At 53.4% G+C, this 23,927-nt stretch overlaps 1 protein-coding gene across 1 annotated transcript in view; it reads left to right on the forward strand.

Annotated features, from left to right (window-relative positions):
- The window catches only part of LTBP2 (latent transforming growth factor beta binding protein 2), a 123,058-nt gene that overhangs the window by 44,593 nt on the left and 54,538 nt on the right, over window positions 1–23,927 (forward strand). The window contains exons 4-8 of the mRNA XM_074996784.1: window positions 8,418–8,599; window positions 11,238–11,408; window positions 13,594–13,794; window positions 14,958–15,223; window positions 17,661–17,763. Of these exons, the coding sequence (XP_074852885.1) occupies window positions 8,418–8,599; window positions 11,238–11,408; window positions 13,594–13,794; window positions 14,958–15,223; window positions 17,661–17,763 (923 nt within the window). The remainder of the gene's footprint in view (window positions 1–8,417; window positions 8,600–11,237; window positions 11,409–13,593; window positions 13,795–14,957; window positions 15,224–17,660; window positions 17,764–23,927) is intronic.

Genomic DNA, 23,927 nt, shown 5'->3' on the forward strand with positions numbered 1-23,927 from the left:
GCTGAGTCCTGAGTGGGAGGCTGAAGAGAACCTACCTTGAGTGTCTGGCCTCGCTTCACTGCTGTGTCTGGATCAATGTGGAGTCTGAGAAACGGGAAGCTTTTGGCCAGTGGAAGCTTGAGGCTTTCCAAGCTTATCAGCTTCCTTCTGTCTCTGTAGCCATGGACATTGGAGTGGTGGTGATAAGAGCTGCCCATACTGCTTTGGCGCTTCAGGAGAAAATCAGAAGCTTCAAGGAATTACAGAGAGGAAAGTGATTCACTGACTCACCCCCCGCAGTGCAGATCTGGGAGCGTGTCTGGCTGAGGGGATGGGCAGGGCTGACATGGAGGAAGATGTTGGTGATATAAGACAGGGGCGAATCTGCCTGTTCTGGCAGATTGTTGGGAATGGAGTGTGACTCAGCCCCTGTCATGGCTCAGGGCTCTTCTCCTGGAATTGTTTGCATTGGTTATGGGATGAAGAAGCCAGGATGGAATTACCAGCACATAAGCAGTGTGTGTCTTGAGAAGATCCTTACTCTGTGGCCCTGTATTAAGACGATCCCGTGGCCCATCAACAGGCAGTCTTGCGTGGAGGTCCGTGTCCCTCAGGAGTGGCGTGCTAGCTGTCATACCGATGGCAGAGTGCTGGTCCCCTCTGCGGTGAATGCTTTCTCCCCGTGCTGTCTGCTACCCGCTCTCTCTACTTAGAGCCTCCTGCTGCTTCTGCCAGCTGCACTTGATTTGGGAGACAGTAAGGCAGCATGGACGAAAACGGCAGCAATACCCATGTGGCGCTTGGCTCTACAAACCTTGACGCAAGATTCAGGCAGCACCGGTTCCCAGCTCCGCAACGGCCTGGCCTAGGTCAGCAAGTGGTCGAAGAGCTGGGTGGAAGCTGACTCTAGGAAGGATGGAGGTGATTTGTGATACTTTAACCCAAGATGCCTGGGGTGAGCCGCTGCCACCTGCTTATGGTGGAAGAGCCTTACCTCTGCCACCAGGGTAAGCCTGCCCCACTTTCTGGCTGCTGTCAGTACAAGTGCTCTGCTCTGCGTGCCACAATCCTGCTCTTTCTCAAAGCAAACTAGCAATTTGCACATCCCACTGTGTTTACACTTGAGGGCTCAATCCCTGGATACCAGCAATGGTCATTGTTTTGCTGCCTCCAGGGAAGCAGCGTTGCCCAGTTCACTGCTTTCTTCTGAGTTCAACGCTATTCTTTCTCCAAGGTGCTTAGATGCGTCCATAGTAAAACCAGATGGCTATTACATAGCAGGGCTTGAGACAGGGATCCAAACAAAAGCAAGAATAATGGTTTAGAAACGTGAAGTCACAAGTACAAACAACCCCAAACCCAGAACGTAATCTGTAGTCTTTACTTGTTACTTCCCTGTCTGAGAAGGAATTTATGTCCCAGCATTGGTCCTTACATGCTTTTCCAGTTCAGAAACCTGGGGTCCCCCTCTCAGGAGGCAGTTCTACGCCCCAGCTGTCTTTTTTTCAGTAATAGTGAACAACTTGTGCTCTTTCTTCATCTCTTACATAGTTACAGACTATTTCTCTCTTACCCCTGTGGGTGCCCTATTTTAGAGACTTTTCTTGGGATCTTTTGTCTTTGTCAGCCCTCAAACCTGCACCAGGCCAAGACTGAAAACAAAGTGCTGTCTCCACAGATGTTCACTGCTTTCAAAGGTGATTGAATTAGCCCTGAAACCTGCCTTACCTCAGGGAACAAGTTTCACTTCAACAGTTTTGAACCCCACTATGATATGTGTTACATAACACTGCAGTCATTTCCTGTGCAAACATCTTGCAATACCCATGACAGTCAGCGAGGCCTTTGCTTTTAGGAGAGGCCAACATGATCCCTATCAGTGAAATACTGAAGAAGCTTGTCGGACACTTGTATACGCCTGGATTGCACTGCCCTTGTGAGGAGACGCTTGGAGGAATTTTCCACCTCTACAAGATTGCCCCACTGAGGGCATCTGCTCTCAGATCATTAAGAGAGCCCAGAGCTGGGTGTCCACCTGGATTCCTGACAGCTTCTGGATACCCAAATAGCCATGGTCATGAGAAATGGCCTCTTCTGTTAACAGCTGTTGAGAAGACAAGGTCACTTTCTGTCAGATGCAAACTCAGCTGTGTTGCTCTAGGCTTGGCCCTTGTAATTTTCTCTTTGTCAGGATACAGTTACTGACCTTTAAAAAAGCTGTAATTAGTTTAAAAAGCAGCAGCCTGACTGCTCAGTAACACCAGCCTCTCCGAGCATATCAGCCGAGTACTCCACTCTCTGTACTGGCTCACTGCAGAATGCAGGGTCAAATTCAGTGCTTTGGTCCAGGAGCTGGGAGAGCTCCCTAAAGGTAGGGGGATGGTCTGTGCCTGAGCTCTGGTCCTGCCTCCCTCTGGCCACACCCTGTCCTGTCCCTTCCTCCTGAAGCCCCACCCTTGTGCCACCCCTTCCCCTTTTAGGTCCCCCCCTCCCACTGCCCCTTCCCTCGAGGCCCCATCCCTGGGCTGCTGCTTCCCATGACGACCTGCTCCCAGACTGCCTCTTCTCCTCAAGACCCTGCTTCCTGCTCGCTCCTTTCTGCCGCCTCCTTCCTATCACTCAGACTTACAGCCTTTTAAAAGTGATGGGACCGTGACCAGCATTCCGGGTTGAGTCACCAACTTTAAAGCTTTTCATAGGATGGATTCAAGTTACCTTGTTTGTGCTGGAAGCAGAGCTTTCTATGGGGCTGGTCTGAGACTCCCCAGGCCTCAAGGACCATCATAAAGCTCATCTTCTCTTACCTCTCCGGGTGTGAGGGACCCTTCTCTGACCTACTTTCTCTAATGTAAACACAGAGTGGCATGTACCTAAGGGGGAAAATGACCCCCCACCACCACAAAATAAAGCACTTCAGCGTAGCCAATTCTCCTGTTGGGAAAGGGCAAGAGAGAGAGCAAACCATACAGACGTTAGCCACTGCACTTAATGCACTACATTCAGGAAGGCATTACAGTGCTGCAGAGACACCCATGGAGTAAGAACCTGAATAGAACACCTCAGGGACCAGCTCTCCATGTTTTTATTTTCTGCAGCGACAGCCACATTTCACTGGTACTGTGGAACCATCACCCTTAGGAGTGAAACTCCGATGTGCAGGAGACTGAGCTTTATCACCTACAAGTTCTTGGTCTGAATCCCAGGAGAGATCAGGATGCACACTGACATCAGCCCCTTCACAGCAGAACGCCAGTGCCCCTTTGACTCAGCCTTCCCACAATAACTCAGCAAGCATTAGCCAGGCACTCAGCTATTGCTGTGATGGGTTCCCTAAAACAACTCACGAGGGAGGCTGTCCCAGGGGCTGCTTGCTCTTTCTGTCACACATGCTGGGCCTGAGTGGAGAGTGCTGTCAGCAGCCCTGACAGATGAAGAACAGGGAAACCAGCTGCTTGGCAGCCGGTCCCATTTTGTAAAGGAAGAGACCCTTGCCTCTAGGCAGAGGCTCCAAGCTGCAAAGAGCTCTGCTGGCCTTGTGCCTGGCTGGAAGTGTGGAAATGAATAACACAGTACTGAGGGATTTTGAAGGACTGCATGAGGCTAAAGCCTTGGGGCTTTCACTGTCTCACTACATAATCCCTGAGGCTGTCCCATCCGCGTAAGCTTACAGGCCTTTCCCTGGAACAGGTGTAGGCACAGACAATGATCATGCAAGCTCCTCAGTTGCCCCTCAACCCCTACTCTGGCCCAGATTAGCCCCAGCTAGCAGCAAGAGGGCATGTCACTCACAGCTGGGACATTCAGCAGGGGTCCGGGGAGGGAGGGAACTTGTGAATTTGCCATTCAGACCACTGGGAACTGGACCAATACTCAGCTCTTGAAGATGATTGCTAGCCACTATTGATGCAGGCTGCATTTAAAGAGATGAACTCCAGGTGACAGTTTGTATTCCCCAACCTCTCTGCACCAATCAGTTGCCTAACCTTGGGCTAGATTGGAGCTAGAGCTCAGAAAGTGAAAAGCTCTTTCCTGTTCCCCAACCTTGAACCTGAATCAGCCAGTGAGCCTGATGGGACCAGATTGGAAATGGCAAAATGAGCTGGAAAGAAATTCCCTTCCAGTTGCTTTCTGTGGCTCCTTCAACTGAGGGCCACGTTACCTACCTTAATGTACAAATTCTGGAGCTCATCTGCCTATAATGAAACCAAATGAACAAGTTAATTTAAAGCAAATCAACATCCCCCTGCATCATGCACATACACAGGTACGTCTCTGTAAAGAGGATCCCAGCTGTATGCCTTTCCCCATTGCTTTTCATGTCTTGTTCCACTTCTGTTTGCCTTATGCCAGATAGGTGCTGCCCCCATGTGATGAGCACATCTCACCAACTTTTATTCCTACTGCACCATTACTCTCCTCTGAACCCTGTGGGTGTGTTAACAACAAAATCTGGTGGTTCTCAAAATCCCCACAGTAGTTCCTCAAAACAAGAGACGACATGCTGGCATGTGGCTGTTTATTGTGTGGCTGTTTATTGCCAGATGTACTTCCTTCCTCAAGGGTGATAGTTGCTCAGTAGGTTTTGATATACAGGAGCTGCAGTATCTGTTTGCTGGTGTCACTGGATTACTCCTTTATGCTGCCACACCGAGAGCTCCTGCTGCCCAGGGCTGAAATTGCCCTACAACAGGCCCTTTTCTGGGGCAGTGGGTGTCCTCATGCTTGCTTCTTGAGGCCTCTGAGCTTCCCTACTTTGAGATGCTCCCATAATATACAGTAGACCCCCGACTTGCATGTGAATTACATTCCTGGGGAACCAGTGTAATTTGAATTTCACATAAGTCGAGGTAGGGGTGGGGCCGCCAGCTCCAAGCCCCCAGGAAGCCGACAGAGCCGGGGAATCCCTGACATTCAGGGGAATGGGAGCGCAGCCCTCTGCCAGCTTCAGCTGCAGGGAACTGCCGGGGCCGGAGGAATCCATGGCAACAAAGGGGCTGCGAGCTGGCTGGATGGTGCAGTGCTCCACTGCTGGCTCCAGCGTCCAGTTCCCCCAGCTGGGGGAAGCCAGGGGCATCTGTGCCACCAAGCTGGTCCCCTCCTGCAGCTGGGGGGAAGCTGGTCACGCCAGCTCCAGCCCCCCAGGGGAATCCCTAGCAGCAAAGGAACTAAGAGCCAGCCTAGCACAACCCCTTTGCTGTCAGGGATTCCCCCAGTCCATGGGTCCCTGGGGCTGGAGCAGCACAACGCTGTGCCAGGCCAGCTGCCAGCTCCAGGGCTGCTGGGAGCCTCCAGGCCTGAAGCTGCCGGTGTAGCTCCTGCTGACTCCCAGCAATGAATTTGACTCCTGTTAATGCAAGAAACGCGCAAGTCAAATTCGTGTAAGTTGGGGGTTTACTGTGCAGCAGAACCCAACCACACATGGCCACAGCAGCACCTTTAGGGATGATAATATGGAGTAGGTGTCTCCAGGCACTTGCCATTTTGTGTGAGGCTCCCAACAAGTTGTGTCCATCACCTGCCCTCCAGCTCTTCCACTGACACACAGCTGGGCTTATTGGAAACACATGGCCTCATCTCAGTGACATCCATGAGAGCTGTGGGAAGATCCGGTGGGCTTTTCCCAGAACAGCTAGGCTGGCAAAGTGGAGGCTTTCGTAGCAGTGTGCAGAATATCTGAGATCTGCAGACTGGCCATGCCGTGGCTTCTGAGAGGGGTCAGGGCTGGGTAGCACTGTATAATTTCTGCTTGGAGAGACTGATAGGGGCATGAGAACAAGGCTGGAAAAGCATATTTGTGCAGACGTATCAAAAAAACAGCTGAGGGAAAGACTGCAAGAACATGCACTGTTGATGGGCTGGTATAGATACAGTGTAGGTTGGTCTTCTACTGTCTGCCACTGGCAGCCCCTCTCTATGGGAGAATCTGGCTGGCCACAGCTCTCTAGGGTGCTGCACTGTCACGTAGGGTCTCCACTTCACTGTTGCTCAGTGTGAAATGAGGTGGCAGCAAGAAGCTGAGCCTAGGTTGGATGTTAAGGGAAGTGCTGACTGTGGCATTGGGTGTGGGGGACTAGAAGTTGCTGGACCCTAGCTTGGCTTTAGATTCCATCACTCATGGAAAGAACAAATTGTATTTGTTTATATACATTTATGAAAACCAGATCTTAGCAGTGCTAAGTCCAAGTGCTGAGAGCCCCTCATGGATCTGGAAACTCACAGTCTTTAAAAATCACATTAAAGTACTGAAAGGGAAATGGAAGCTGGGGATGGGGCTTTGTGCTCCTTTATGAAAAGTACCTAAAAATTGTTGCAAAAACATTATTTGTTTGATTTTTCCATTAGAATTTCAGTAGAGGTCTTGTCTCTCCTGAAAGATGCAATGGCCTTGTCTCCTTCTAGTCTTTTTTCCCAGGTTTCTCATTGTTGCCTCCTCTGCTGAGTCTAGTGGTAGCAATGTTAACAACTGTAGTGCAGACGAGGCTTCCCAGGCCATTAGCATTCCACCAGTGTTACGTTCCCAAAATTACTAACACCAGGGGAATTGAACCTAGCACAATCAAGGCTTTGGTCCTGTGTTTCCATCCAGGGGACTGGGCTGAAATGGAGAAGCCCAGGTAGGTATTTCCTCATTGTGTGAATGCTGTCACCCATATCTCTTCCCTCCTAGTGGCCTCTTCCACACAAACAGGAAAGCATCACATCCAAATCATGCCCTTTGTCTTTCTGAAATGAAACTGCTTAAGAGCTGGCCTGGCTGTTCCTGCTCAGGGCTGCAGCCTGGGTAACAACGCCTCATTGTCAACCACAGCTACAGTCTTCATGACATCAGCATAGACTTGCTGCCTTCATCCGTAGCCAGGAGATCATTATCCAACACAACTCATGCTGTGTCTGTCTCTTACCCAAGTCTAAACCCAGGCAGACTATCTCAGGGCAATCTGAAGATTGCAGATACTGCCACAAGACCCCATAACAGTCTTTCTTCGAAGATTAGATATCTGTCAAGAGTAGGTAAGGCAAGATCTCTAGCATCAAGAGTGGGTTTCTTACATTAAGGTCTCACCTGCCACTGACGTCCTCCAAAGGGCCTTCTGTCTCCCTCCTCGCCTTTACCAGCCCAGAGGGAGCTGGTTCCATTACATGTTGCTCCATAGCCTGAAGCACCCCAGTGCCTTTTTGACCACCCTTATGCTTTGAGCAGAGGTTTTCATTGACTTGACTGTAGCGATGGTCTCCTTCCTGAGTGGTTACATTTAGCTCGGAACCCAGCAATGTGTGTGAGTGATTTAAGTGACTACTTCTGATCTGCATTAACTTGTGTTACTCAGCACTGAATCTCATCTGCCCGGGGGCTGCTCATTTGTCATTTGCCTTTGTCAGGTCCCTGAGGAGTTTCTCACCATCCTGCGTAGTCTTGTGTAATCTCGGTAATTCTGAGTTAGCTGCAGATGCTGTTGCCTTACATTTGTCGTGTCACAGCTCTGGGAGGGAGGAGGAGTGTGATTTGCAGCATTCTGAAAATGCAGGGAGGGAGCAGGAGGTGTAGGAGGTGTGGGGCTCCGGTGTGTGAGAAGCGCATGGGGATGGGGCAGCCAGGGGTCTGAGGGCCACAGGTGGATCCCCAGTGGGCCATATGCAGCCTGTGGGCTGCAGGTTTGCCACGACTGCTGCAGAGTGATGGCACGTGGTGATTGGGCCAGTGTCATCTTTCCTTCAGATTTCTCCTGTGTTTGTGGTATTCAGGCTGAGTGCACCAGGAGGGGAAGGGGGTTGCCTCTGAGTGTGGGCAGGAACTCATAGCTCATGCAGCTGGGCAGGGGGTTCTGTAACTGCTGCAGCCCATCAGGCTCAGTTCAGTCTGCAGGCTCAGCTCTGCTATGGTCCATGCTACAGCCTTCCCCATGCAACTGCAGTTTGCTCATTGCCTGGGGCCAGGGTACCCCTACCCAGGACCTACAGAGATTCTGCAGTCCCCAGGTATTTGCAGCAGGCTCATGCGTTCTTCAGAGCATTAAACCATTTGTCCAGTGCATGCTTGATTTGGGCCCTGGTCTGCGTGTGAAACGGGGAAAGAAGCTAGTGCTTGCTGCGCCACAGTGCCCCGAGCTCAGTGTCTTTCCAGAGGTGAGTGCAGCCTGCTCCCTATCAGCCAAATGTTGGTTTAGTGGCAGAACTGGGCTCTGCCTTTTCCTGAAGTGTGAGGGGCTGATAGGACCTTCAGAGAGCTGAGCTAGAAGGTCCTGCGGGAGATGTATGAAGAGAGGAGCTGGAAGGTTGCTAGCCTGGTGGTGGAGTGGCTGAAAAGAAGATACGCTTGCCCTGACTGACAGACTGGAGGTTGGGGTTTCGAGCATAGTGGTGCGGGTTCCCACGGAGTGCACAGGACGCAGCTGCAGGAGGGTGGCGTGGTCACCTGTCACAAATATTGTTTTCTACAGGTCTCAAGGCAGAATTGGCTCCCCTGTCTCCTCCCAGCACACTGGGCCTTCCCGCACTGTCCGGCGCTATCCAGCTGCTAATACCCAGCTAACGTCCAATGCTCTACCTAGTGGGAATGGGCATGAACAGAGCAGCTCTGGACCACACTCAGCCCCTCACGAGAACACACTCTCTCTCTGGGGTAAGAACTACTGGGTTGCTGGCATCTCTCAGGAGCCTCCTTGGCGGAGGGCGGTGAGGGCTGCACTTGCCAATGACATCAAAATCAGAGGGGCAGCAAAATCTCAGAAGGCCCAGACTGTCTGCTAGCACCTTGCAGATTGGAGGGGCTGCAGGAAATACACGGGGATTCAGCTCTATTGAGTGGAAAGTCCAACCCTAACAGAAGGAATTAAGCAGCATGGAGAGAGAAACACCTAGGGGTGGAGGAGGAGTCTGTGATGAACAACAAGTGCAGGAGAAGACTTAGGTGACTGGAAATCAGCAAATGGAACCTAAAGTCCTATTGGATCCTGTGCAGCAGTCTTGGGGTAGAAAACCAATAATGGGAGTGTGCATGTGTGTGACAGAGAAAAGGCATAATGCTTCTCACACTGCTCTGGAGCCAGGAGCATGCTGGGAAGGTGTTGCAGTTCTAGGCACCATCGGGCAGGGAAGAGAGAAATGAGTGCTGCATGGATTGGAGAAAAAGACCTATTGCACAAGGATGGACTGAGGGAGCAAAATGTAGATGGTAGGGGAGAGAAAAGCCTTACAAGACAAAATAAATGCTCCCAGAGACATTAACTTGGGCTGGGAATTTCAGGTGCAGGACACTGGCCAAGTCAATTCTCTCTTAGTATAATCACAGAGGGGTAGCAGGGTTAGTCTGTAGTGTCACAAAAACAAGCAGTCCTGGAGCATCTTAAAGACTAACACATTTATTTGTTAGGTAATGCACTTTCATGGCTAAGACCCACCTCTTCAGATTTTCAGACTGGAGCAATTAGATTTACATAGCTGACGATGGGGTTGGGAGAAAGAAACTTGTAATCGCCATCAGGTGGACTTGATCCTGGGATCTCTGGAGTTTAGCACACGAACCTCTATAGTTTGAGCTGAAAACCACCTAGCAGAGCACAGGGCTTTAGCTCTTATGGTCTCAGGTTAATTTCCTCCTGCTGACGACTTGAGTCCTTTGGCTTTGCAGGTGGGGGCTCATCTTGGATGAACAGCTGGAAGGTCTCAGAAGCTCAGGATGTGCTTTCCGAGCTCAGGGAAGTATGTAACCCCGCAGGCACTGAGACCACTGATAAGTGAGAGTGATGGCTCTACTCTAGAGCTTTGGCTGAGGGCTTTAGCTCATGTGGTAGAGCGCTTGGTTTTAACCCAGAAGGTTTCTTCTCTCCTGCCTATGACTCAGGTCAGTCAGCCTTACAAATTCTAATTGTCTATGCAAATCGGAAGAACAGGGTCTTACCCACGAAAGCTCATTATCTAATAAATAGATTTGTTAGTCTTTAAGGTGCTACAGGACGGCTTGTTTTTAGTATAATCAGAGATCAGGGTTGCAGCAATTCTCTGCCCTCTGATTTGACTGCGGATGTTCAGTTTGTATAACCTACATGTGGTTATTTCTCATGGTGGCCCATGTAGGCTTTGTAAAGTGCATACAGGCCAGGCCAGGCTGCCAGAGACAGCCTGTTTGAGATTTCCAGGTGAGAACCCCACCCAGATGTACTTGGGGATGGTTCAAGATGCCCTCTGCAGCGGGGCTGCTCCTAAGGTTAGCATGCTGGGGGCTTACTCCTGTGGGTCTCCTGAGATCAGTGGCACTGGATCAGTTTTTAGAGTGAGGGTGCTGAGCTGTGCCCCTCACAGCTCCAGGCTGGGGTCACAGCTGGGGGTGGCTGCAGAGCTATGGGCTAGGACCAGAAGCAGAGCTCAGTGCTGGTGGCCTGCAGCCTGGGAAGCAGTGGAGCCTGAAGGGCCAGGACCCCAGACAGCAGCAGAGTTTTCAGCTGGGACCCCAGTGCTGGCAGCTGGGATCTGGGACCCTGAGTGGCAGAAGGGCTGGTGACTGGAACCCCACGGATGGCTCATATCTTGGGGCTTCCAGTGGAACCCCCAGCTGCAGGCTGGTGGCCAGGAACCCAGTGCAGGGACCCACTGGGTGCAAAGTCTGGGCACCCCTGCTTCCCACACCTGTGCCTGAGATGTATGGGACAGAATGTTCAGACGTCGTATATGTGAACTAACTTCAAGTTCTGGGCTGGCCATGCCCTGCTGCCATTTGTTGCCAGCTGGCAGAGCATAGCAGGCCTGGAGTGAGCCTGCTCCCTGTTCCTGGGTTGAGACGTTTGTTGTTTTCTGTCTTTACAGACACACATCTAGGAAATTCTGCCCAGAAAACAATGCTAAGGAAGCGAGACAGGTGCCCAGTGAAACATCTGGAAGCCAGGAAATGCCCCCCTTAGGGCTTGGCTACATGGGGCAATGTAGAGGTGTAATTATCCCTGTACAGCTGTTCTGGTAGGAGCCCTTCTGGGGAGGCTCTTCTCCATTATGAATGGCCTTTTCCCAGTTTAGCTTATACTGCTCCTAAAGTGACATCAGCTAAATCTGAAAAAGGCTAAGAAGCAATAATTGAGACCCTTGAGCAGAGAATGGCTCCCCTCTCCCACCGTGATAGCAGAGCTATGGCCCAGTTGGAGAGGGTGTACAGCAGTGCGCAGCTGCAGCTGCCCTGGTGCCTGGCTTGCCATGTGCAAGAGAGGGGACAGATGCTCCTGAGGCTGAGCCATGCTGCTTCCACTCTGCGCTGGCCTTTTCCTCCACAGGGGCCAACCTGACTGAGAAAATCCGGAAGATAAAGATTGTCTTCACGCCCACGATCTGCAAACAGACGTGCCAGAGCGGCCGCTGCTACAACAGCTGTGAGAAGGGGGACACCACCACCTTGTACAGCCAGGGAGGCCAGAACCATGACCCCAAATCTGGCTTCCGCATCTGTGAGTATCCCAGGGCTCCAGCCTCCTCCCTGGCTGGGCTCCTGCTGCTGCCTCAAGAGGCCCTACAGACTTGGGCCTGGGCTTCTCCCTGTGCTCAGAACAATGTCTCCCTCACCCAGTTAGGGGCTATTTCATCTCCTGCTACGGGGGGCTGACTTCACCCCCTCCGCACTCCCTCTCCTGGGAGGGCGGAACCTTATGTCCACCCTACTCTTCCCACTCTGGGGTGTGTGGGTGGGTTTCAGTGTGAGCCGCAGACAGGACTCTCAGCCTTACTCCCAGACAGGGCCAACTTGCTGCTTTCCTTGGCATCCAGTCTTGGGGCTGCCTTTCATCACATAATTTTATCCCACTCTTTTCTTTCACTCATGTGGCAGCCAGGAGAGCTGGCTGCAAGTCGTGAGTTGTTTCAATGAACAGGCCTGCTGGAATCTTTCCTCTCATTTCCTGGAGGCTGGGCTGGCCCGCAAGCAGGCCGTCTCCCCTTGCCCCAGGGATCCAGTCAGGCACAGGCCCCCAGGGTGGCGGGATGGACTAGCTGAATCCTAACAGGGCATTTTCATTTGCTACCCTTGGCAGTCCCATGGGGTTGAGGTGGACTGCTTCAGAAGCACTAGAGTCCCTCCAAAACCATGGGAGCTTGGGGAGAGGCCCTGGCAGAGGTAAGGACTGAGCCAAGCAGGTGGCTTATGTGAATTACCCCTACAGTCTAGCACAGCTGGGTGTCTCTTCCTGACAGTAGACTGTGTTGTCGCAAGATCTCCTGACTAGTGAGTGCTCTTAAAGTGGGGTTCTTGGAGAAGGTGACCTGTTAGAAAATCCCAGACACCTACTTCTAATTAGGAGAGGCCATGGATCATCATCTTCAATCCTGTCCTGTGATGGAAGGATTGAGAGGAACTTAGAGGAGTCACTTGGGATGTCATTTATGGATGCTCTCCCGAGGTTGTGCAGACAGAGGGCTCTTGATTCCCTTATGATTCCTCCATCCTATCCCATCCTGGTACTGCACCAGAGAGGGGCTTCAAACTCAGAGTCCTCTGTCTGTTTACTGTTTTCATACCTGTTGAGGTCCCCTGCCCCTTGGCTTGTAAATAGCAACCTCCACCAGACCAGGTTCCTCAGCATGATCCCTGTCCTCGGCATCAAACTTCTCTCCAGGTCCATGGTGTGCTGCTGTATCCTCTGCCAGCCTTCTCCAAGAAATCCTCCTGGTGCCAGCAGCATCACCCTGGCTCTGTGGGGCTTTGGCGCTTGGCATAAGTGTCTTTCTCTAACCGGGCACAGTGACAAAGCCCAAGAGAGAGCAGAACTTCAGCCTCTGATTGAAAGACTCACTCCGTTCTGAGCCAAGGGTCGGTCTGCTCTGCATCTCCTCTTGCTGTCTGCTGTTTAGCGTACATAAGAACATAGGAATGGCCATTACTGGGTCAGACCAAAGGTCTGTCTAGCCCAGCATCCCATCTGCTGACAGTGGCCAGCGCCATGTGCACCAGAGGGGGTGGACCGAAGACAATGATCAAGCGACTTGTCTCCTGCCATCCATCTCCAGTCTGTGACAGAGGCCAGGGACACCATTCCTACCCTCTGCCTAATAGTCTTTTATGGACCTAACCTGCATGAATTTATCTGGCTCTTCTTTGAGCTCTCGTATAGTCCTGGCCTTCACAGCCTCCTCTGGTAAGGAGTTCCACAGGTTGACTGTGCGCTGTGTGAAGAAAAAGTACTTTCTTTTATTAGTTTTAAACCTGCTACCCATTAATTTCATTTGGTGTCCTCTATTGCTTATGTTATGGGAACAAGTAAATAACTTTTCTTTATTCACCCTCTCCACCCTGCTCATGATTTTATATACCTCTGTCATATCCACCCTCAGTCTCCTCTCTCCTAAACTGAAAAGCCCCAGTCTTTTTAACTTCTCCTCATATGGGACCTGTTCCAAACCCCTCATAATTTTAGCTGCCCTCTTCTGAACCCTTTTCTGAGTGACTCTCCATGGCGAACCCCAGGCTGCCAGCAGGCTGCTTGAGGAGCCTGGTACTGCTCTGGGCCTGCTGCTTGGTTGTTGCAAGCCTGCTGCCAGGCCAGGCCACACGTCTGGGATCCGAGGGCCCCTGCTGGCCCCTCCTTGGCTAGAGGAAGTAGCTAGGCTGATGTGTTAAGCACATTTCTCTTTGCTTTACAGACTTCTGCCAGATCCCCTGCCTGAACGGAGGGCATTGCATAGGCAGGGACGAGTGCCGCTGCCCATCTAACTCCACAGGGAAGTTTTGCCACCTGCCAGTTCCAAAGCTGGAAAAAAACCAAGTGGGGAGAGTCCCAAAGACTCCGCCCAGCAGCTCCATGAAGCAGTCCATGTACACTCTGCCTCTGTCCAACCAGCTTGGTGAGTGCAGGCCTGGGCCACCCACACTCCAGCTGCCTGCACCTGTAACTTAGGGAGCAGGCCATGCAGGGTATCTGGACCCAACTCCTGGGCTGCATGAGCTCCTGAGATGAGAACGTACAAGGCTTTGGGGTGTGCAGGATTCATGGGGTAGCAGAGGGAGGGCTCTGGCTGTGAGAAACAATAGTGGGAGGAAGGAATAGGCTAGCTCTGGAGTCAAGGGAGGAAGGAGATAAGGGATTGGTCCCAGTAACCCTTTAACCCTGGCACTCTTTGCACCTTGGACAGCTGCCTCCCTCACTTCGCCCCACATTCCACACCTGGAGTATGAGATGGAGAGATTGTTAGTAGTATAAGATATTGTGCCTGCCCTTCCCCCAAGCCAGGTGCCAGTTTCCTCCTAGGAAGCCCAGAACCTGCCTATACTGCTGCACTGAACCCTCCGGGTCTCTCTCTCTCCCATGAGCAAGAGCACACCTCTGGGAAGGGCCAGGTCTCTGGGTATTCCAGCAGCCTCAGCCTCTCCTCTCTAGGCCAGGCAGTCATTAGAACATGGGCTCCCTGCGAGGTCCCAGGAAGGGATGCAAGCCCCCAGGTGTGCCTGAGGAAGCTTGTGCAAGCACGACACGACAAAGCTGCATGAGAATGCATGCAGATGTGCAAGGCCTCAGCCACCAGAGGGGCAGGACCTGAGTGTTGTGCCCTTTTTGCTCTCCGAGAAGCACCCGGAGGAATTTAGTGCCACTTCTCTGTTGCAGTAATGCTCAGAGTAGGAATTTCAATGCACGACTGTCATGGAATATGAGTTGAGGTGCCCACAGTGCCATGGGACCAGCCACAGGACTGAAGTCAGGGGGAACTGGACATGTGCCTTCGAGGGTGGGGTTGGACTCCCCATGCTAAGCACACTAAATACTGCACATGTCTGTGCGACCCTGGACTTTCCTGGCTGTGCGTTTAACTCCTCTGCCCAGCTTCTAGGGGATTTATCCAGCTGGGAGATTAGGGGATGTTTTCCTTCACAACATGGTTTTTCTCTGGATTTCCCGGTTCAGCCGTCCCAGAGGGTCTCTGTGGTCAGAGTTCCCACCACAGCGACTCATTAGGTCACCTGGGCAAGCGTAGATGAATTGTCACAGTGTTGGTCTAAACTCATCTTCCAGCATCCTTAAACCCTTCCCTGGTGAACGTCCACATCAACCACCCACCTGAGGCCACTGTGCAGATCCACCAGGTGGCCAGGGTGAGGGGCAACGTGGGCCAGTCGGAGGAGAACAGCGTGGAGGCTGTTCTCGTGTCTCAGCAACCCACTGGGCCACAGTATAGCTACCGTCATGGGAGCAGCAACAGCATCACCACAGACAGTGGCCAGCAACAGCGGCCCCCAGAGCTGCTGGGGAGGTGTTTCCGGGAGATGCTGCATGGACAGGTAAGGGCTGCCCCTGTTCTGCTTTGTGGGGGGAGCCGTGTGTGTGTGTGAGAGAGAGAGAGAAGGTGAGTGCTGTCACGTGGGCACAAGCAGAACGTGCACAGGAAGGTCTGGGAGTACGTGAACTCCGGGTATGTGACTCCGCTCTTGCGCAGCTGACTCCCGAGTCCTACGGTAAACCCTGGAAATGCACAATTTCCAGTTGTGCTTAACTCGCTCCCCCCACCCCCCGGCTCCATCCTCCCGGCTCCGCACGGCCCCGGCTCACCACCCGCACGGCTCCTGCTCATCCTCCATCGCCGCTTCTAGCTCACCACCCGTCAGATGCGGCTCTGGCTCAACCTCCCCAGCCCCAGTTCAGCCCCCCTGCCAGCTCACCACCTGTGTGCGGATCCAGCTTACCCCCCATCCCCACGCCCAGCTCCACCTCCAGCTCACCACCCTCATGCATGGCTCTGCTTCAGCCTCCCGCCCCTGGTTTAAACCTCCGGTGCACGGCCCCAGTTCCATTCTCCCGCTCTGGTTCAAGGCTCCCACCCCCGCACATGCAGCTCCAGTTCAACACCTCCACCCCAATTCAACCTCCCCTCCTCACCGCGGCCTGGCTCACCACCCAGCAGGGCTCCTGCTCAACACCACCCCTCGCCCCCCTGCAGCCCTAACCCACTCTAGGCTTAAGCCCCCCACCTGCCTTCCATGGCCTCAACCCACCTTCATGCTTAACCCTCCCCAACTGCTCCCCCCCCACAGGACTTACCTTTCAGCTGCTTCCCCGGCTGCAGAACATGTGTTCTGCAGGGGAAAAAACCGCACCCCCAGCCGCGCGAAATCCGGGTTACACGAGGGGTGCGGAACAGACCCTCGTGTGACTAGGGGGTCTGCTGTATAAGTTTGTGTGGGGCAGTGCACGTGAGGCGTACTGGTGTGCCGGCTGTGTGCACCGGGAACAGGTGTGTGGTGTGTTTGAGAGGTGTGCGCTCAGCTGCAGTGGTGTAGTGCACTCAGTGGGACCTGGGGCTGCTGCCTGGACCCTGTGCCTGTGCAGCGCACCCCTGACGCCTCTCACAGACAGGCTCCTTCGAATAGAAGCGCTGACAGCAATGCTGTCTGATTGGTGGGTGGGAAGGATAAGAAGACCCCCCCCACTCTCACACATTGAATGAAGGGCCGATTTTCGTGGACTGTCACCTTCCAGTGCATCTTGGTCAGAACTCCGGGAGCAAATGCCTCTGGCGAGTTGTCTGGCGTTTCCCCTGCACTGACTGTATTTTATTGTTTTGGTCTTTCCCTGTTGGAGATTTCTGGCTCCCACTGTGACACCCATGAATTCCCAGGGGTGAGCTCCGAGCAGGACCTATAGTCTGGTGGATCAGGACTATTCCATCTTCCCCAGCGCCATGAACATAGCCCTTGCTCTCAGCCTGCTCCTGGTACCTTTCCCATCATTTGCTCTTTTCCATCAAAGGCATTTTTAGCTGCATTTAATTCTCAGCAATTTCCTGAAGCAAAAATAAATAAAGCCAGGCCCCAAACACTTCACATGTGAGTGCAAGGTTGGAAAAGCCCCATTCAGCTGTGTGAAGATGTAGAGATCTCTAAACCCAAACTCAGTCCCGGGGACTCTCCCTCCAAGCACCATGGTTAAGGGGGCCCCTTTGGAAATACGTTGGTGCTCTTCTGGGACCCACAAATCTGCGGAGGGGAGAGGAGCTGTCCTTGCCTTGTTTAACTGGCGCAGTGGCTGCACAGCCTGGGTGACGGCAAGGAGCCCAGGCAGGAAGCGTTTCTCTCTTCTGTCTGGGTCTAAGCAGAGGTGATTGGAATGTGAGCACTGGGCATGTGGCCATGTCTCAGACGGATGGGGGCCAGGTTTGGCCTGTGGGCTGCGACATCTCAGCTCCAGTGGGGAAGCCTGTAATCCAGAGTGGGGAAGAGGTTCATTAAGCAAACAAAAGCATCTCACCACAGGATCCCCACGTGGGCTGGAGATGTGCACCTATCTCGCTGGGTAATCGCTGGGTGGCGTAGAGCAGTCATTGGCCTTATCCCAGGCTTTGCTAGGTGATCATCTCAGGGTCGTGCTCTGCCCTGCCTAGCACCCCCAGCCCTTCCAAGGGTGGACACTCACAGGGAGGCTCATGTTTTTCTGTCTGCTGGACTGTTTGCTGTCTTATCCATGTCCCTGGCCCGCTCTGTCCCTGCAGGGAGCTTTGCAGGGATAGCTGTGTTGGTGTCTAGGGCAAGGCAGCCCTTCCACATGCTGCTTTGTTTCTTCTGCTGCAGTTCCAGTATTCTTCTGATTGCCCCACTCATCTTACACCTCCTAGACTACCCTCACTTGGACACCCTTGCTCTGGAAGGGTGGAAAGGCTGCGAATGGTGCATGGCACATCTCACTCTGAGAATCCTGATGTGTCCTCTCCACCTTCCTTTTCAGTGTGCTGACCCACTGGCAGGCCTGGCCAAGTTCGAGGATTGCTGTGGCAGTGTGGGGCTCTTCTGGGGGGTGAACCAGTGCATCCCATGTCCCCCTCGACCAGGTAAGTACTGCTCCAAGGGAAGCTTTTATGGGGACAATCCACGGCTTCTTGGTGCCCAGAGCTGGGCTTTCTCCATACATGCTACAGAAGGTAGGGGGATCCAGAGAGAACAGGGCGCTCCAATCAGCTGAGGAAGCACAAAACCCCTCTCATTTCAGGCCTCTTGGAAATGTGGTTGGTCTTTCCTTGAAAGTCCCTGGAAAGGAGGGTGCATCTAACGTGGTGTCTTGGGTGACGCTCACCCTCTCCAGCCTCAGCCCCTGTGCCGGAGGAGCGGTTTGGTTTGAGTGTTGGCTCAGAGCCCAGCACTTTCCCCGTAAACCAGCCCTGTAAAACTCTGATGCAGCCAGCGCCTCACTCTGTGCCAGGTATATTAGGAGGGAGAAACAAGGAAACAACGGCTGAGGTTTCAGAAAGGTGCAGCCCTAGAGTAACCCAGGAGACTGCAGACTCAGCTGATACACTTACGGGCCTGTTCTAGGCCCAGTGCGGGCTTGGCAGCGGTTCTGGAAACAACACTACATCAAACAATTGGCAGGAGTGGGCCTGGAATCCGTTCCGTGGACGCAAGAATCCAGCTCTGATTTTTCTGCTCCCAAGGGGTGAGCAGACTGATCCAACACAGGGAAATCCTCAGCCCCTTGGCTAGGACCCTGGGCCTTCATTGAGGGGCTCGTTCCTCAGGGTGCTGTGGTCTCGGGAAGGTCCCCACTTCCGGAGAGGGAAAAGGAGTTTCCCGTGGACGGGGTGACTCCTGACACTGTTCAGAACAGCTGCCTGGCTTCCTTCCTCGTGGGCAGACACAGCTGTGGGTCCAAGCCCGAGAGGGTATGGACAGCAGGATGAGGTCCATTTCCACCCCAGATGGGCCAGCTGGTGAGATGTGCTCATGGACAGGAGGCTTCAGGATTAAGAGTTTAAGGGTGCAGTAGTCGGTAACCTGGGAAGGAGGGCTGAGTTCCTCAGCCCCCTCTCTGCAGGAGCAGTGGTCCTGGCAGCTTAGCAAATGGGCTTAGTGTTGTGCCTCAGACTGTTTGTGGGATGCTGGATGGGGCCTGGTGCTTGTCTCCCCCACACTCAGTAGACAGGGCCTGGGGTTTATCTCTCCCATTTTGCCATGACAGGGTCCTCTGCCCCGGCTCCCCAGCAGGTACAGGGCCAGTCGGATGGCTCCTGCACTGCCTGAGTAGAAGTCAGGTTTCCGTCCCGTAGCGGGGTAAGCTTGTGAAGCCAGCCTGCAGTCTGAGGAGGGAATTATTGTGTGGGGAAGAAGAGTCTTATGTGGCCAAATAGCTGCTGCCAATAACCACTCAAACCTGTGTGCAGCCAGCCAGGTCTGCCCCTGCCTCCCCGGCTCCTTCCATCCCAGCCGTGGTTAACCAGCTACAGAGCTTGCCAGGGGAGAGCGCCTGAGGCTGCTACAGTCTTTGTGCCCTGCCTGGGCCTTTCTGGATAGCCTGGACCCCCTCGCCAGGCTCAGTGAAGTGCAAGGCCAGCATGGGAGGGACAGATGCTAAGTCCTGGCTCTCGGTGCCTGGTGCATCAGGTGGCAGCTCTTCCCACAGGCCCAGCGTGGCCTTACGAGAACGGGCAGCCTGTTCCTCAGAGGATTCCTGATTGGGATTAGATCAGCCTCTGTCAGAACCCCCGTAAGAGATCCTCTTTGCCTTCTGGGCAGGACAGACTTCATTCTGCAGGCAGAGTGCTGGCCTCAGGGGCGCAGTCAGCCCTAAGGACGGAGAAGAGAATGGAAGCCTGAGATGGAGCTGGCCAGGCAGCGTGGCGTTAGCAGTGCTGAGGTCAGAGAGGAGGTGCTGAGAGGGACTGGGCTTCCTGGCAGTGCCGCTGTGGGGAGCTGGGAGAAGGGTGTTTGGTGAGAGAGGGGAGTGCATTGTTGCAGAGGCCTTGGAGGTGCGGGGGAATTCTGTCCTGTGCCAGCTGTGCTGCGGAGGGCAGTGGGCATGGTGCTGCTCAGCTGGTGCTCGCTCGCCTCAGCCAGATGTGGGGCTCTTGCCTGCCTTCGGCAAAGCACTCGTGGGAATGCACCTCTGAGAACTGGGCAGCTTGACCCCTGAGGAGATGTGAGGAGCGAAGGGGAACAGTTCCGCGGCACAGGGTTGTTGGCAGTGACTTGAGTTGCTGCTTCTGTGCATTTACGGAGCTGTTTGGCTCTTTCTGTCTTCCCTGTGCTGCCTTTTGCTGGGAGAACATTTGCCTGAGACGCTGGACGGGTTTCTTCTCAGTCGTGGGCTGTGCTAGCTGGAGCCCTGTTCCCCGAAACATGGACTAGGGCATCGGCATCATGGCCTCACTGTCAGATGGAGTTGCTGTGACCCTCTTACCCCGTAGGACTCCCCTGTGGCCTCCCTTTGTGCAGCCTGGTTCTCTCTGATGGCCCCGGTCTGCACCAAGAGATGAGCATGGGAGCTAAGCAAAGGATCCCGTGGCTGCTGGGCTCAGCACAAACAAGGAAATGCAGCATAATAACCGCATCCTACACACAAACTTTCCCTTCCCACTTCCCAGTATTTGGTCTCTAATGATCCTCTGACCTTTAGCTCCATAAATTCTCTCTTCAGACCCCTCCCACCCTCATGGTCTCTCCGCACATCCTCCATTTCCCCTTTCTCTCTGCTCCCTTTATCGAGAGCAGGGCTGCATGTGGCATCCTCAGTGGGCTACCAGTGGCTGTACAGCCCCCCGCCCCAGCTCCCCAGCACTGGGTGCCCCATACCAGTGAATTCTACAAGCTTGAGGCCCAGCAGCCCCTCCCACAACATAGCCTGCTGGATCTCGGAGAGCTGCCTGAGCTGGGGGGTGCAAATTCTAGAGACTTCCAAGGGAACCTCGTGGCTGGATTGGATGCCCCCCTGCATCTGTGCAGGAGGGGTGAATGTCAGCAAGAGAATCCCATGTTACTAACGTATGTTGAGGTTATCACTCAGGAGGGCATGTAGTGCCTTTGATCACTGCCTGGGAAGTCTTGGCCATCAGCAGCAGCAGGGGACACCGAGGCATCCCATAGGAAGCAGGTGTCATGCCTACAAACATGAAATCTCCACCTGTGCTCTCAGCAGAGGGGCTGGGGAGTGCACTAGCCTGTCAGAAATGACCATGAACTCCCAGTGGCTCCCAGTTCCATGGCTTGACACACGCTGTCCCTGGAGCAGTGGGGCTCGGGGGAGTGGGACACTGGTTCAGGTGGCTGTTTGTCTGTTGATTGAGCTCAGGCAGGTGGATGCCTGTCCACGTGGACAAGAAAGTCAACAGCAAAGAATGTAACCCTGTGTTCTTCCTTCCCATGCCACCCGGAAATCCCAGCCTTATGTCCCCTGCTTTGGGCTGCACTCGCACCTTGTGTACTTGGGTGGAAATTCAGATTCGCTGGAGAGGTCCAGAGCTGCCATTTTTCTCTCTAATTCTATGCAAATCTCTCTCTCTCTCTCTCTCTCTCTGTCTCTCTCTCTGCTGAATCCCTCCATACTTTGTTGTGCCTTAAATGGCCCCACATGCGACAACAGCCATAGAGCTACCACATGCTGGGGCAGAGGGAGGGGCATCCAGCTCTGGGTGAAGGCAGTGCCATTGAACGGCTGAGGTGCGCTTCCCCTGGAGCAGCTCACAGCATCTGATGCCGAAGCTCAGAGAGGGGTCGGGGCACAAGTTCCTCTTCTGGATTCTCATCTCTTTCTTGGAGGCACCAGCTGACATAACCTTCACCCCCGGCTTTGGTCCAGGCCTCCTCTCCTCAGGGCTGTCAACATCTATGGATTCTCTTTTCTGCCTTCAACCTGATGCTAGGAGCGTACCACTCTGCATCATGTCCACCAGCAGAGACTCCGCATCCCATGCTCAGAGTCCAGCTGTCCCTTTCACATGCAGACCTGTGCCCTGCACATTGTTCCTGTTGTTGGGCTGTTGCTCATTGACCTGGTCACCCGCATGCTCAGCAACGGTGCAATCTGCTCAGGTCTTGCTTTCCTCTGGCACTAGGGATTTCCAGGAAAGCTCCCCTCTGCGCCTGCCTGTCCTGGGGAGCTGTGCACCAGGACCCAGTCTCGACGGCTCTTGGAATTTCAAGCATTCCAGCAACCAGAGACGGAAATGGCAGAAATTAGCTCAGCGTAAACACTTACAAATGTATGGCAGGGCAGCCAGGCGAGAGCTAGACAAATGAAGAACTTGTTTGGGTTGACTTGCTGCCTGAGACACTGGATTATTATTTGAGTCTGGAGACAGACCGACGTCTCTGCTGACTTGCAGCTTTCATATTAGCTATGCGTTAGCGTGTGGGAAACATGAGAGAATGGGATGAAACCAAGGCCGACAGCTCTTTGAATTCACCTGCCATGCTCAGGCTGCAGTGAGCTGCCCTGGACGCTGTTCATCATTCACGTAGCATCAACAGCAGTATGGGCACATCATATGCCATGTCTGTGTCCCAAGGAGCTTACAGTCCAAAGAGGAAATTCATCAGTGGAGGATGGGATGTTCCCAGACTAGGTGCCTCTTGCTCCAAGCAGGGTATCCACTCCACAGCTGTCATTGTCTGTGTGATTCTCAGCAGGATCCTTTGTTCGCACTCTTTTGGGGCTCACAGATTTCCTGGTCTCCTGGAAGGTGTGTTTGAGCAGGAACTTGGAAAAGGGGGGCTGAGGTGTGGCTGAGTGCCCAGGGAGTGGCTTTTGCCCAGTTAAATTGGTGGTAAGACATCACAGAACAGAAGTCAATGACAAGCTGATACATGGGATTGGACCTTGGGGGTGGGGAGGTGGATAGGTCAGGAGGGGTGAAGTCAGTTTGTCACTCATTGGTGTGCTGAGGGTAATTACAGTGATTTGAGTGGATGAGGTTATCCAGAAGGACAGAGGATGTGAAGGGGTGAGAGGATGGGGCCCAGAGCAGAATCCAGTGGGAGCCACTTGCAGAGTAGTCAATGGGGAGGAGGTTCTGAAGGAACAGCTTATGAGGCTGGAGAGAACTGAGGCAGGAAAGCCAAGAGAGGGCAAGGCTGCAGGACAGCGGGTGCACTTGGCGTTGTCAGAAGTAGCTGAGAGCCCAAGGAGGAGGATGTTAGGATGAAGGCCTGGGGAGGGATTTGGCTGGGAAAAGGTCAAAGCCTGTGGGAAAAGCAGTATCAGAGGAGCAAGGAAGAATTAGCACCTCTCCCTTTTCCACAGAGCAAGCACCTCTGTGAGGATGCATGCTGCTGGATTTGTCCAGGTGTTATCTACCATCTCTCGCACTGACTCGAGAGCTAGGAGTAACCACTTCCCTTCAGGCCCTCCACCCACCCTCCAAGCAATCGGTCAGGAGTTTCTTGCTGGAACAGTTAACTGGTAAAACAGCCCCTTTCAGACACTGCCCCTTCCCTTATGCCACAGGATGGCTGGGGTCAGCCTCGTAAGTGGCCCAGATCTGGCAGTCCTATAGATTCCCAGCCCAGTAGGGTTCACTCCTATTGCTCTGCCTGCTCCCACCCCCAGAGTGGAGGTTTGAACCTTATTAAGATACGGTTCTTTGAAGGCCATTGTTTTATTTGTATCAATCCCACATTTTTGTCCTAGAGAAGAATCTGAGTATACTTGCAAGTTGGATCCTGTAATGTCTGGCTTGGCATCTGCAGTGTTTCCCACATAGGCCTCCCACCGTGTTAAGCATAGTTGGCAAATGGCTGGTAGCTCCCCCAGCTGGAGCCTTGGTCATTAGATACATGGAATGGTATTGCAAGCCACGTGCCATTCTCCCTGCTGCTGCCCGTGGGCATTGTGAAAGCAGCTGGAACCCTTCTAGAAATCAAACCCTGGCTGGCCTCACCACAGTCAGATGGGGGATGAGGCAGAGGAAAGAGATTTAAAAGATCTGATGAAGCCTCCAGAAGGACCTAGTTTTCCTGGCATGCCATGGACGCTGGTGCCACTGTGATAATGCAAGTGGACGTGGCTGGAAGCGGGAAGCCGCTGAGGCTTGCACATGATTACACTGCCAGAGTGCTTCTCAGCCCAAGGTGTCCCAGCAGGCTTGAGACACGTTCCTGGCTTGCTCTCTGGAGGCCTTCCTTTGCCCATCACTCAGGTGTGGCTGAGTGAGCTGCAGCAGCTGGTTCACAGTGCACAGCAACCCAATACTGAAGGTTAACACACAAAATGCAGAAGACTGTTGTA

The sequence above is a fragment of the Carettochelys insculpta genome, chromosome 6 (genome assembly GCF_033958435.1).
Source record: "Carettochelys insculpta isolate YL-2023 chromosome 6, ASM3395843v1, whole genome shotgun sequence".
In the NCBI taxonomy this organism is placed as follows: domain Eukaryota; kingdom Metazoa; phylum Chordata; order Testudines; family Carettochelyidae; genus Carettochelys; species Carettochelys insculpta.